General features: G+C 36.1%; 1 protein-coding gene across 1 annotated transcript; it reads left to right on the top strand.

Annotated features, from left to right (window-relative positions):
* Positions 1-8,618: 8,618 nt before the first annotated feature.
* On the top strand, positions 8,619-9,230 carry LOC129922699 (protein PF3D7_1417600-like). Its single transcript, XM_056009632.1, has one exon. It carries the CDS (start codon positions 8,619-8,621, stop codon positions 9,228-9,230), a length of 612 nt encoding a protein of 203 aa, XP_055865607.1.
* Positions 9,231-14,454: the final 5,224 nt, after the last annotated feature.

The following is a 14,454-nucleotide window of genomic DNA, read 5'->3' as shown; positions in this document are numbered from 1 at the left end:
CTTTATAGGCTCTATAGTAACATGTATAAACTCCATATGAGCTCTATACTAAACGTTATAAGCTCTATATCAGCTCTATAGTAACATGTATAAACTCTATATGAGCTCTATAGTAAACGTTATAAGCTCTATATCAGCTCTATACTAACATTTATAAACTCCATATGAGCTCAATACTAAACGTTATAAGCTCTATATCAGCTCTATAGTAACATGTATAAACTCTATATGAGCTCTATACTAAACGTTATTAGCTCTATATCGGCTCTATAGTAACATGTATAAACTCTATATGAGCTCTATACTAAACGTTATAAGCTCTATATCAGCTCTATACTAACATTTATAAACTCCATATGAGCTCTATACTAAACGTTATAAGCTCTATATCAGCTCTATAGTAACATGTATAAACTCTATATGAGCTCTATACTAAACGTTATTAGCTCTATATCGGCTCTATAGTAACATGTATAAACTCTATATGAGCTCTATACTAAACGTTATAAGCTCTATATCAGCTCTATAGTAACATGTATAAACTGTATGTGAGCTCTATACTAAACGTTATAAGCTCTATATCAGCTCTATAGTAACATGTATAAACTCTATATGAGCTCTATACTAAAAGTTATAAGCTCTATATCAGCTCTATAGTAACATGTATAAACTCTCTATGAGCTCTATACTAAAAGTTATAAGCTCTATATAAGCTACTTTTCACTTCCTTCTGCCTTCTGTTGCTACTGCTTTATATTAAATATCAACCTGTCTTTTATATGAGTCTCATATGTTAATACCGACAAAAAGATTGTGTTAGTTGTGAGGTAATGGTCGGGTGGTCGGTGGGTAGAGCTACAAAGATAGACGAATTTTTGTTAAATTCATTTTTAAAAAGATTGTATTTTAATTTAGCTACACATTTTCTTTCTTCTTGCATATCATTATTACAAACATTTTTCTAGAGATAATAACATAACGATTTATTGGATTCAAGGGCAACCAAGAAAATGACCGTGGACCATTTCTGATGGTCGTGCACCACAAGAAGGTCTTTCATCAAAAGGTCATAAGGTCACACAAAAATGACCCTGGACCACAAGCAGATGGTCGTGCACCACAAGAAGGTCTTTCATCATAAGGTCACCAAATTTGTAATTGTCCTAGGAGTCGAGTCTAGGTCTCTTCAAACTCTTAGACCAACAGAAGCTTCCCCTCCGCCAGCTTGATTGAACATTTCTTCTGTCTTGAAAAGACGAAAGCAGATGTAAATATGTTCAATCCTTATTCACCATGGTTCATATCCCAAGACACTCAGGGCTAGATGCTTACCACAGCGTCCTTGCCTCCGTTAGGATCGGTGTGTGAATTGTGACATGATTGTTGAGACTCGCAAATAATTTTATTTCTCAGCCACCCCAAAGTGGGTCTTGTTCTGCTTCCTCTGACGACCTGGTTTAGGCTAAGAAGCGTTGCCAGGTCGAGACCCAAAGAAAAAAAAAGGTTATAGAGATACTTTCTGACCACGTGTTAAACACTGGAGATAGTTGTTGACCACGGGTTAAACACAGGAGATAGTTGTTGACCACGGGTTGAACACTGGAGATACTTGTTGACCACGTATTAAACACTGGAGATACTTGCTGACCACGTGTTAAACACTGAAGATAGTTGCTGACCACGTGTTAAACACTGAAGATAGTTGTTGATCACGTGTTAAACACTGGAGATAGTTGTTGACCACGTGTTAAACTGGAAATAGTTGCTGACCACGTGTTAAACACTGGAGATAGTTGCTGACCACGTGTTAAACACTGGAGATAGCTGTTGACTACGTGTTAAACACTAAGGATAGTTGTTGACCACGTGTTAAACACTGAAGATAGTTGTTGACCACGTGTTAAACACTGGAGATACTTGCTGACCACGTGTTAAACACTAAGGATAGTTGTTGACCACGTGTTAAACACTAAGGATAGTTGTTGACCACGTGTTAAACACTGGAGATACTTGCTGACCACGTGTTAAACACTAATGATAGTTGTTGACCACGTGTTAAACACTAAGGATAGTTGTTGACCACGTGTTAAACACTGAAGATAGTTGTTGACCACGTGTTAAACACTGAAGATAGTTGTTGACCACGTGTTAAACACTAAGGATAGTTGTTGACCACGTGTTAAACACTGAAGATAGTTGTTGACCACGTGTTAAACACTGAAGATAGTTGTTGACCACGTGTTAAACACTAGGATAGCTGTTGACCACGTGTTAAACACTGAAGATAGTTGTTGACCACGTGTTAAACACTGAAGATAGTTGTTGACCACGTGTTAAACACTGAAGATAGTTGTTGACCACGTGTTAAACACTAAGGATAGCTGTTGACCATGTGTTAAACACTGAAGATAGTTGTTGACCACGTGTTAAACACTGAAGATAGTTGTTGACCACGTGTTAAACACTGAAGATAGTTGTTGACCACGTGTTAAACACTGAAGATAGTTGTTGACCTCGTGTTAAACACTAAGGATAGTTGTTAAACAAATTTTTTTTTGATCTCCAAGAAAATCAAGAACGTCAATTTATGTTTACATACCAGGAAACTCGTTTACAAACGAAAGTGTACAAAGTTTTGGGACAAAAAAAAATACGTTTCTTGTGCAATTTTTTATAGTTACTTAGCTACAAGTCCATTGCTACTTATTGAGTTTATATTGTTTACCAATTGTATAGCTCTACACCCACCTCACACAAACATAATAGGTTGTTGTTTTTTTGTCTTCTCTGTTTCGTCATTAGCAGTCTTATGTCACGTGCCCAGTGTCTTTCTTTTGATCTTATTCAAACAGGAAGTTCGCCTTTGTATTAATCCTTATTTTGTTTTTGGATTCCGCAGCAGCTGCCTCTATTCTTTCAGACACCAGGATCACACTAGGATCTAGCAATGGTGATAAAACACTCGACAAGGGCTCTAGCCGGACGCTTCAAAGTTATCGGCTGTTTATCTTTGTCGTTCTAACAAACCGTAAGCTTCCCCCCCCCTTGTCACGCCTCGTTCACCCCTCCCCTTTTCTTAAATCCCTATCTCTCTCTCTCTCTCTCTCTCTCCAAACTGAAAGCAACCGTTATGTCGGCCATAAATCGTCACGGGTCGGGTTGTCGAGGTGTCAATTTAAATCTGAGTTTACGGCCATTTAATACGTGAAAGTGTTCGTCCAGTCAACACCCACCAAAGGACTGGATAAAACAAAAAGGAACAAAAAAATTGAGAGGATTGTCTTGGGGGGGGGGGGCAAGATGAATGTCCGTTTGTAGACTTTAGGTTTTATAAACATAAATTGGGGGTTTTAAGGGACGTGCTTTGGGAGTTCAGTTATCGACCACGTTTAGAGCACTCACGTAGATCAAATACAGTAGTTCGTCCTCGTTACTGTTAACTAGGGACACAAGAAAAAGGTTATCAGCAGTTTGGTTGTTTGCCTTGAGGAATGCGCTTTTGGGCTGTCGCCACGATGGATCTTAGTTCGAGCCCATAGCGTCGTCATTTCCCGAAGTCCTACAGAAAGTTTCTATAAACGTGATCATTTTCATTAGTAAAGTGACATTTTAAGCTACGAGTAAAAACCTATGTATCTGTGGCATTTTACGTCTTGAGAGACGATCTTTTCCCTTTGCAACTTCTTGTGTGACTAAAGAGGCCAATCCTTGATACACAGCTGCGATCGCAGGTTGGGCTTATATAACCTATGTATAGATCTAAACAAAACAGACTCGAATTACTTTTGATATTTTTGGTTTTTTGACACATCGGCACAATTTAGGCCATGTATTGCCCATAATCCCTCAAGGGTTACTTCCCCTTTATAGCTCAAGAGTTGAAAGTAAAGTTATTAAAAATGAGATCCATTCAAAGCTCATATAGTAAAAATAGTAAAAATGTATATATTTTGATACAAATCTGTTGTAAATATGTATATACAAAAAATTTGTAATTACTTTTCCCAATCTCAAATCAAATTTTCGTAGTCAACCCCACCTCCCGGATAAAGCCCAGTATTTTTCCCATGGTCAACATTACCAAACAGTGTTTTTAAGTTGTCCGCTCCAAAACATTTTTGTCCTTGTATCTGGGGCGATCAAGAAGGATATGTTCCACGGCGAGATAAGAGTAACAGTACTCACACAAAAGAGTGTGTGATGTAGGTGTGGCCAATCCTAAGTCTGGACATGGTCGTGCTTCCACGCCTTGTCTGACCTCAATTATAAAAACCAGACGGAACATCACAGTGGTTTACCCCACTCCACGCAGTTGTTAAGTCCAAAGGAACGCAATAGCTGATACAGTTTGGATTGCAGGATTTGCCAGAGTCTAGAACATTGTACTACAAGACCCCCAAGGGTCAAAGACTCCAGATTTTTTTTTCTCTCTGTGTTGAATCCAAATACTTTTTGGTCTTTGAGTTTATCCATCAGACAGCAGAGGTTTCGATTCAGATTCTATATTGTAAGAACTTAAAGAAGGCAGCTCAAACAGACAGGTGTTTATTGACAGGACATCACAAACACGCAGAATAACAAGGTCTTTAGCATAGCTTCTTCATCACCTCCAGACTTGGGAGATTTTCATTGTTTTTTAAGCGGCCTCCGTAAGGGGAAAAGCCGCTATTAGGTTTGTGCAAAATATCAGTCTGTCCGTCTGTCAAACTAAAATCTCGAAAACTAGAAAAGAAATGAAAAATATTATTTCACCACGCGATGTGGATTGATTGCGATGTATCACGAAGTCAAATATATTTATAAAATTTACAATAAATGTTCACAACAAATGTAAATATTAGTTAACTGTTTCTCTCCCAATCGACAATAGCATCGTTGATTTTGACCTCATTAAATTAAATTAATGTTTAATTTTTTAAACTTGACTTTGAATTATATAAAAAGAGCATGCATTTCCCTTTATTTCTATACCAATTACAACATTTTCTGATAACAAACAACAAAGCTATTGAAGACCAATCATAACAGGGGTAGGGAAATAGTAATGAGCAAATGAAGAATTCCTTCAAAACGTGGAAAAATAATTGCGGAGAGAAAGAGTTAAAGGTGTTTTCTGGTCAACTAGTCGCTAAAATTGAAAGAAAACATTTATGTTTGTTTATAAAGGCTAAGAATTCTCTTTGTATGTAAATATCACATTTTTTAAATGGACTTTTTATGCAGCGACTTTCGTGCAGTAGCGTAACGCCGCTACATGATATGGTGCTAAACTAATTCCTTAAACATTTTTTAATAATCAGATTTTATTTTTTGTTTAGTGCCTCCATCAGGATAAAAGTCGCTTATTTTTGTGCGTTTTGTCTGTTAGTCGGTCTATCCGTCACGTTTATATATAAAAAAAAACAACACTAAACGCTATTGAAAATCTGATTTAACCTTTAATGTTCCTTCCAAAACATTGCAATAGTTTTCAGTATCTATAATAAATTGTTCCGGATGTTTTTGTGGAAAAACAAATCAATGCTAACGAATGTTTATTTGCTCTTCTAACTTATATTACAGGTAATTTCCGTGCTCTGAAAGAAGAACTATGAAGTTGTTCCGAATATTGTTTAAAAAAAATTATGTTAAACGATTATTTGAAATAGCAACATTGACGTACATTACCCTTATATTATTCGACAATAAGTCACTAAAGTCTAATTATCGATATCCAATTGTTCTGTTTTTTCAACTTAAAACAAATTTATGTCAAATGCCCTTTTTTTTCAAAAATATCGACAATAGGTTGTTCAGGATTTTAAAATAAGAAAGTAATTTACTAGAAGCGATTATTGAAAAACACTTTTTAGACTTATTTTACATTGCATTTTCTTGCTGAAACATAACAGAGTTTGTTTTTTTTTATCTTTAAAGAATGTTCCGGATTTGATTTTGAAAAAGAAATCAACCTACATTGCTTACATTTTTTAACAAATCGTCTCCAAAGTTGTTCCGAATTTTATATAAAAAATCTACTAACACAAACAACTGTTTGAAATCCTTCTTCTAATAAATAAAACAAATATTCTTCTTCTCATTAACGAATGTCGGTTGTTCCAGATTTTTATGAAAAACATTCTAACTCTATTTATGTCAAATCGTACTTCTGTCGTACATTACAGTTAATTTTCTAGCTAAACGTTTTAAAATCTAATTATCGTTAATATTATGTTCCGATTTTAAAGGAAAACAACTTCCTAACACCAAAGTATGGTATGAAAATCTCTCCGGAAGGCTATGGTAAATCTAATTTTCATACGAGACCATTCCAAAAATGTAATTAACGGTTTTAGATTTATCTCGAATTTTCGTTTTCTCTCACTATATATACAAACATCAGAAACAATCTATTATACATACGTAAAACTATTGCGATTTTTCGGAAGGAAAATTAAAGTTTAATCAAATTTTAAACAGTTTTAGTTGTTTTTATTTTTCGATATTAACATGACGAACAGACAGACTGACAGACAAAATGCACAAAAAATGAGGCTTTAATCCTAATATATATATATATATATATATATATATATATATATATATATATACATATATATATATATATATATATATATATATATATATATATATATTATTTATAATATCTTTAAATGATTGCGATTAGAACTCATTGCAGAGCACACTATGCACCATCGTTAAATCTCTCGTGTTAATAAAAACATTTTTTGTGACTAGCCCATTGTGACGTAGTGGATTGTTTTCCTTTAACGTCATATGAATGAATTATTTAAATGTAATGCTAAAAAAACACTCTATGCACCAATGTCTATGAACCCTCGATAACTGGCTTGTATTGATGAACCCATTTTGTAGTCTAACTAAGCCGTGTGACATAGTGGATTTCTTTCCTTTGACGTCATAAGGAATTAGTTATTTAAATGAAATGCTAAAAGAACTTACTCGGTGCACCAATGTCTATGATCCCTCGATAACTGGCTCGTATTGATGAAGGCATTTTTCAGTCTAACTAGGCCGTGTGACGTAGTTGATTTTTTTCCTTTGACGAAACGGGAATTGGAATCCTCTGTGTTTAGTGTCTAATAGCGCCCTGGTACGAACCACATAAGTCGATGTAGGAGCAGAATTACTATAATAAGTTATTCGCTTTTACGCGATGATGTAATTCATCAATGCTAATCATTGTCATATTATTAAACATGACACACTGCCCTTCAAAGTACACTGGAGGGAGCACGAAGAAGCGGTCTCCCAAAGAAAAGCTGGCTGGACAATGTGGACCAACCTCTCACTTGATAGCCTACTAAGAACAGCTGCTGACAGAGAATAATGGAGAGATTTGGTTACGCGAACTGTCAAGGGACAGATGAGATGAGAGTCATTGTTCACTAACTGTTATTGTTCTCTATAGGTCATGTTTTTACTATTGTTTTCTATTTCTCACAACATACATGTCATAGTGTGTTATTTGTGTTCCCCTATGGTTTAATTGCCTAACCATATTAGAATCAGAATGAAAAAGTGAATTCCTATAATCCTGTATCATAAGACATATCAGTAATTGATTTCATTACAATAAGAGATCTATTGCTTTGTCAACATTTAATGAGCCGATGCTCCTAATATATATGTCATTCACATGGTTGCGTTTAAAAGTAGTTTCCCTTTTAGACCTTGCGATCCATAGGGCAGATGATGTAAACGTCATCTGTTTTTCTGGCCCACTGTTAAAAAAGTTGTCATATGGCCATCACAACGACCAATCGTCTTTACTTTTTCCCAATTAATATCAGGTACCTATTGAGCAGTTACAATTAAAAGCGATTAGTACAAAGGTTTTTGATACAGAACTTGTCAAAAATACTTGGCTATGAAGACCTGGCTATGAACACCTGACTATGAAGACCTGGCTATGAATACCTGGCTATGAAGACCTGGTTATGAACACCTGACTATGAAGACCTGGCTATGAACACCTGACTATGAAGACCTGGCTATGAATACTGGCTATGAGGACCTTGCTGTGAAGACCTGACTATGAGGACCTGGCTATGAAGACCTGGATATGAAGACCTGGCTTTGAAGACCTGCTATGAAGACCTGGCTTTGAAGACCTGGCTTTGAAGACCTGCTATGAAGACCTGCTATGAAGACCTGGCTTTGAAGACCTGGCTTTGAAGACCTGGCTTTGAAGACCTGCTATGAAGACCTGGCTATGAAGACCTGCTATGAAGACCTTGCTTTGAAGACCTGGCTTTGAAGACCTGGCTTTGAAGACCTGCTATGAAGACCTGGCTATGAAGACCTGCTATGAAGACCTTGCTTTGAAGACCTGGCTTTGAAGACCTGGCTTTGAAGACCTGGCTATGAAGACCTGCTATGAAGACCTTGCTTTGAAGACCTGGCTTTGAAGACCTGGCTTTGAAGACCTGGCTATGAAGACCTGCTATGAAGACCTTGCTTTGAAGACCTTGCTTTGAAGACCTGCTTTGAAGACCTTGCTGTGAAGACCTGACTATGAGGACCTGGCTTTGAAGACCATCAAAAGAAGGATTTTCTAAATTTAAAAACTGGGAGGTGGGAGAATGTAGTTTTAAATGAGAGTCACTGACATCACTGTGACTACACCAAATATAAATGAAATGAGAGTCACTGACATCACTGTGACTACACCAAATATAAATGAAATGAGAGTCACTGACATCACTGTGACTACACCAAATATAAATGAAATGAGAGTCACTGACATCACTGTGACTACACCAAATATAAATGAAATGAGAGTCACTGACATCACTGTGACTACACCAAATATAAATGAAATGAGAGTCACTGACATCACTGTGACTACACCAAATATAAATGAAATGAGAGTCACTGACATCACTGTGACTACACCAAATATAAATGAAATGAGAGTCACTGACATCACTGTGACTACACCAAATATAAATGAAATGAGAGTCACTGACATCACTGTCACTACACCAAATATAAATGAAATGAGAGTCACTGACATCACTGTGACTACACCAAATATAAATGAAATGAGAGTCACTGACATCACTGTGACTACACCAAATATAAATGAAATGAGAGTCACTGACATCACTGTGACTACACCAAATATAAATGAAATGAGAGTCACTGACATCACTGTGACTACACCAAATATAAATGAAATGAGAGTCACTGACATCACTGTGTGACTACACCAAATGTAAATGAAATGAGAGTCACTGACATCACTGTGTGACCACACCAAATATAAATGTGACGCTGTTTCTTGTTCGTCCAACTTGCTGGCCTGTTTATTGTCATGACAACTGTTCCATCACCACACCACCGCTATCAATCTTCGGCATTCAGTGAAGTGAAAGAAAAGAGAGAAAGAGAGAGAGAGAGAGAAGAGAGAAGATCACGGCACAGAAGATAGTGGAAAGATAAAAAAAAAACAAAGTCCGTCTCGTGACTACATGGACGTGTCATTGGGTGCTGTCCAAACCATTGGCAGCTTAACAGTTCCATGTGACACTCCGCTGTCATTTTAACGTCAAATTAGCAGACTGCTTTGGGCAGCTGTAAGTAGCGTACTGACAAGGTAATACCTCCCACGATCAAGCTCTGGTCACGTGATTGTATCATGATTTTATTTTTTTTATACGTGAGCGACAAACTTTTTATGTGTGATGTCCCAGATGTAACATTTTTATTATGTAATGTCCCATGTGTAATGTCTTTATTATGTAATGTCCCAGGTGTAACATTTTTATTATGTAATGTCCTAGGTGTAACATTTTTATTATGTAATGTCCTAGGTGTAACCTTTTTATTATGTAATGTCCCATGTGTAACATTTTTATTATGTAATGTCCCAGGTGTAACATTTTTATTATGTAATGTCCCAGGTGTAACATTTTTATTATGTAATGTCCCAGGTGTAACATTTTTACTATGTAATGTCCCAGGTGTAACATTTTTATTATGTAATGTCCCAGTTGTAACATTTTTATTATGTAATGTCCCAGGTGTAACATTTTTATTATGTAATTTCCCAGGTGTAACATTTTTACTATGTAATGTCCCAGGTGTAGCATTTTTATTATGTAATGTCCCAGGTGTAACATTTTTACTATGTAATGTCCCAGGTGTAACATTTTTATTATGTAATGTCCCAGGTGTAGCATTTTTATTATGTAATGTCCCAGGTGTAACATTTTCATTATGTAATGTCCCAGGTGTAACATTTTTATTATGTAATGTCCCAGGTGTAACATTTTCATTATGTAATGTCCCAGGTGTAACCTTTTTATTATGCCATGTAGGCGTCTACATTTACATCACTCATTTCTTTTTATTTTCAACGTATCATATCCACTCAATGACATCAACGTATCATACCAACTCAATGATATCGACATAATAAGAATATATTCAATTATATCAATAGAAACAATCATATCAACACAAACAATCAGCGCTACGTCATCATATCAACACACCGTCTCTATATCAATACAATCATATCAACACATCGACATTACACCAACACAAAGTATCATATCAACACATCGACATTACACCAACACAAAGTATCATATCAACACATCGACATTACACCAACACAAAGTATCATATCAACACATCGACATTACACCAACACAAAGTATCATATCAACACAAGCAATCACATCAAAACAAACAATTAAATCCTCACAAACAATCATATTAAAACAACGTCATCATATCAACACGAACAATCCTATCAACATGAAAGCTAACAAAGACGAGTCAGTGAAGCCTCTTCTCACCCTTGCTCGACTCAAAGATCAAGGACTTGCTATAAATCTGTCCAATCAATTACGATCAAGACAACCCACGTGTCGTCTACGCTGCCCATAACCAGCCTGTTTGGGCCATCCCACACGTCTAGGAGCGGTCATAACTAGGTATTTCACTGTCCACCGCAGGAATTTAACCATCTGGCAGATGAGCGTAAGTCATCTCCAATGTGTGCTCCATGCGCTGATGTCACTGGTCAGCTTAGTTGGACAGCCTTATTCTAGACAACTGGAAACTGCACAATTGTAAGACACATTTTCTGTCATGATACATAACTATTGGTTAGCGTTATTATTATTCGTAAATGAGAAACAAAATTCATTGTAGTCCCTTTATTTGTTTCCTCTGAGGAATTTTCTGGTTTTATTATTATTAAAAAGAAACTCATTAATGTAATACAACTTTGTTATCAGTTAATTTTTTTGTTTCTTGGCAGATTTTATTTTGTTATGGTTAATTTTACTTTCCTGTTGAATTAAAATATACAACTAAATACTCGAATTTGGCATTACACTTGAATGAAGTGATTAGATCGTAGCTGACCTGTTTCTACGTCTAGTTCTTATAGTGCGTTTCGTGTCACGTGAGATCGTTAGGAATGTATGGCATATGATACAAATTAAACACACTTCGCTTCCTATCAATAGGGCTCGAGTTTGAATCCCAACTCGAGTTGGCTGAGCGCATAATGCCAGCACGGTAACCTTCACACAGATACCCCCCCTCTCCCCCACTGGTCCACAACTTGAGATTAAACCATATCGATCTGAGCATGAAATTTGCTCCAGAGACCATACGATAACAACTTTTTAAAAAAATCGTTATTGCTCGTTTAGTTAATATTTTTTTTAGTGAGTTGATCTCTAAGAAAAATGATGTCATCAATTATTGTTTGAAAGTCATGGTGTCACTAAAGTAGCTTCATAGTTTAGGAATCTGCCTTCTCAATAGCTAACATTTTCATTGCTAAAAAAAATTTGAACTTCTGCTATAAAATAAAAATTTAGAAGAAATTTATTGAAATAAATTACAAATTACTTTAGACAACAGTCAATGGTAAATGCATTTATAACAATTACCTTGCGCGGTCAAGTGAAATACTGTATTTATTCTTAATCTTCGGAATAGAAGAAAATGTCGAATTAAAAATAATTAATTTAAATGTATATATATAGTACCACTATTAGATAATACTACTGCTATCTTAATCTTGTTTTAAATATAATTTATGCATGCGTATGCAATACCTTATTTTAAAAATTAAAATCGCATGCCATCAGATTAGCAAAGTACTATTGACTCCTACAATCATTTTTACAAGTAAACACGAAAATGGATACTGTGTATTTTTAAAATGATATTGGGTAACAACTGGACACCAATCCGCCCCCCCCCCCTTCCCCAAGAATAAAACTGATAGAACTAGCTAAAAATGTGCATACAATTACTTCAGACTGTATCTTACATTTAAGGCATTATTTGAACCAGTTACATAAAGATCGAAGCTCTGCTGCCATTGTGCTGGCTACCTGATACCTTTATTTTTAACTACGCAACTACATATTTTGTTGGACCTGGAATTTTTTCGTTTCTGTATTAACATAACTTTGCATAGGTCCAGCTGGTAAAGTAAATACAATATATATCATGGGCGTAGCCAGGGGGGGGGGGTTGGGGTTCAACCCCCCCCCCGAAATGAAATCCCCCTCCCTTGGGGGGGGGGGGGATCGGAATTTAGTGAATGATTTTTTGCTTTGATTTTGTTTATTTTAGGTGAGATTTTAATACTAAACCATCACTTGCCCCAGCACAAACAATGGGGTTTTGATTTTAAAACCCCCTACCAGGGGGTTCGAGTTTAAAAACCCCTACCAGGAGTTTTGAGTTTAAAACCCCCTACTAGGGGTTTTGAGTTTTAAACCGCTTACTTGGGGTTTTTGCTGTTAACTGATGTTAACATAAAACAAAACAAAAAAAAAATGCAAACGAAAATCCCCTAATTCCAAGAGCACAGTTAAGGGAGATTTTGATTTTAAAACCCCCTGCAAAATTTACGATAAACCCCCTCTTCAATATAAAAAAAAAGCTAATTAGGCACTCAAAATGTTATGAGCGTAGCTAAATGGGTTTTGACATAGTTTTGAGTTTAAACCCCACTTCAGCGGGGTTTGAAGGTAAAAAATACCTCTTTAATAATAAAAACAAAGGAAATTATACACTCAAAATGTTATGAGTGTAGTCAAATGGGTTTTAAGTTTAAACTCCCCTCCAGTAGAGTTTGAAGCTAAAAAGTACCTCTTCAATATAAATAAAAGCAAATTACTCAATCTAAAATCTATGAGCGCAGCCAAAGGGGTTTTGAGTTTAAACCCCCCGCTAGGGGGGTTTGAGGCTAAAAAATACATCTTCAGTGTAAGAAAAAAGCAAATTACGCACTCAAAATGCTATGAGCTTTGCCGAAAGGGGTTTTGAGTTTAAACCCCCATTCAAAGGGGTTTAATGCTAAAAAATACCTCTTCAATATAAAAAAAAAGCAAATTACACACTAAAATTATTTAAGCGTAGCCAATCCAATCGGGGGTTCTTCTACAGATGGAGTTTGTTTAAAGTTTAAAACCCCTCCAGATGGTTTTGAGTTTAAGATCCCCCTACTGAGGATTTTGTGTTGGAAAACCCCCAACAGATGATTTTGACTATAAAACTTCTCTTTTCGATATAAAATCTAAAGCAAACTACAGTCACTTAATTCCAAGAGCGTATTCAAGAGAGGTTACACATTTTTACCAATGGCAGGGCTCCCTTAATAAACTGCAGTGAATAGTCATCTGCCGAAATTGAAAAACACTAAATGTGGCTCAACAAAGATGGCTAAGACAGATTTTAGGAGTCAGTAATAGAGATCGGGTTTAAATCAAGGAAATCCTATGCCGAACGAATGAGGTTTGCGGGACATGTTCTCCGACAAAATGAATTACGCATAAGAAGAGTTGCAATGATATCCTAGTACAACTAGACGCCACTCATTCATGGAGGTCCTCATGGCAGGTGGGAAGAGGCTTCAGACTTTACCAGTGACAGAATTTTATGGAAACAGCTTGACGTCTAATGCTCCGAACGGCGCGGTAGGGTCTAAGTCAGTAAGAATAGCACATTAGGTTTTTGAAATAAAACTTTTTAATAGCAGGAAAATGCACTGTAGATACCTCAGAATATGCATTTTGTTGGCTTTCAATATCAGAAATAGTGCTTTGCTAGTATTGGCGGGGAATCTACACTTTTTCCACTAACTCATGGAAGAACCTATTCTAGGGCACAATAAACGTCTTCCGAAAGAATGAAGGGTCAGAATGCAATAAAGATTATGTACACACAAATACATTTATGAACCCCCCCCCCCGAAAAAAAATCCTGGCTACGCCCATGATATATATATATATTTAAACCAGCAATTGTTTTCTTCTTTTGTTTCGATCAAAAGAAAATTTCATGTTTCGCTCTTACCTCATTCACCAATCGTAAACAAACATTTAGCCACGTGATTCTCTATCTCTTCTATACAAATTACTTAATCCATAAAGGCTGTCACTTGAT

This window comes from Biomphalaria glabrata, chromosome 14 (genome assembly GCF_947242115.1).
Source record: "Biomphalaria glabrata chromosome 14, xgBioGlab47.1, whole genome shotgun sequence".
Lineage (NCBI taxonomy): Eukaryota > Metazoa > Mollusca > Gastropoda > Planorbidae > Biomphalaria > Biomphalaria glabrata.
Note: the sequence above shows the minus strand (reverse complement) of the source record. Positions and strands in the feature narration are given on the sequence as shown.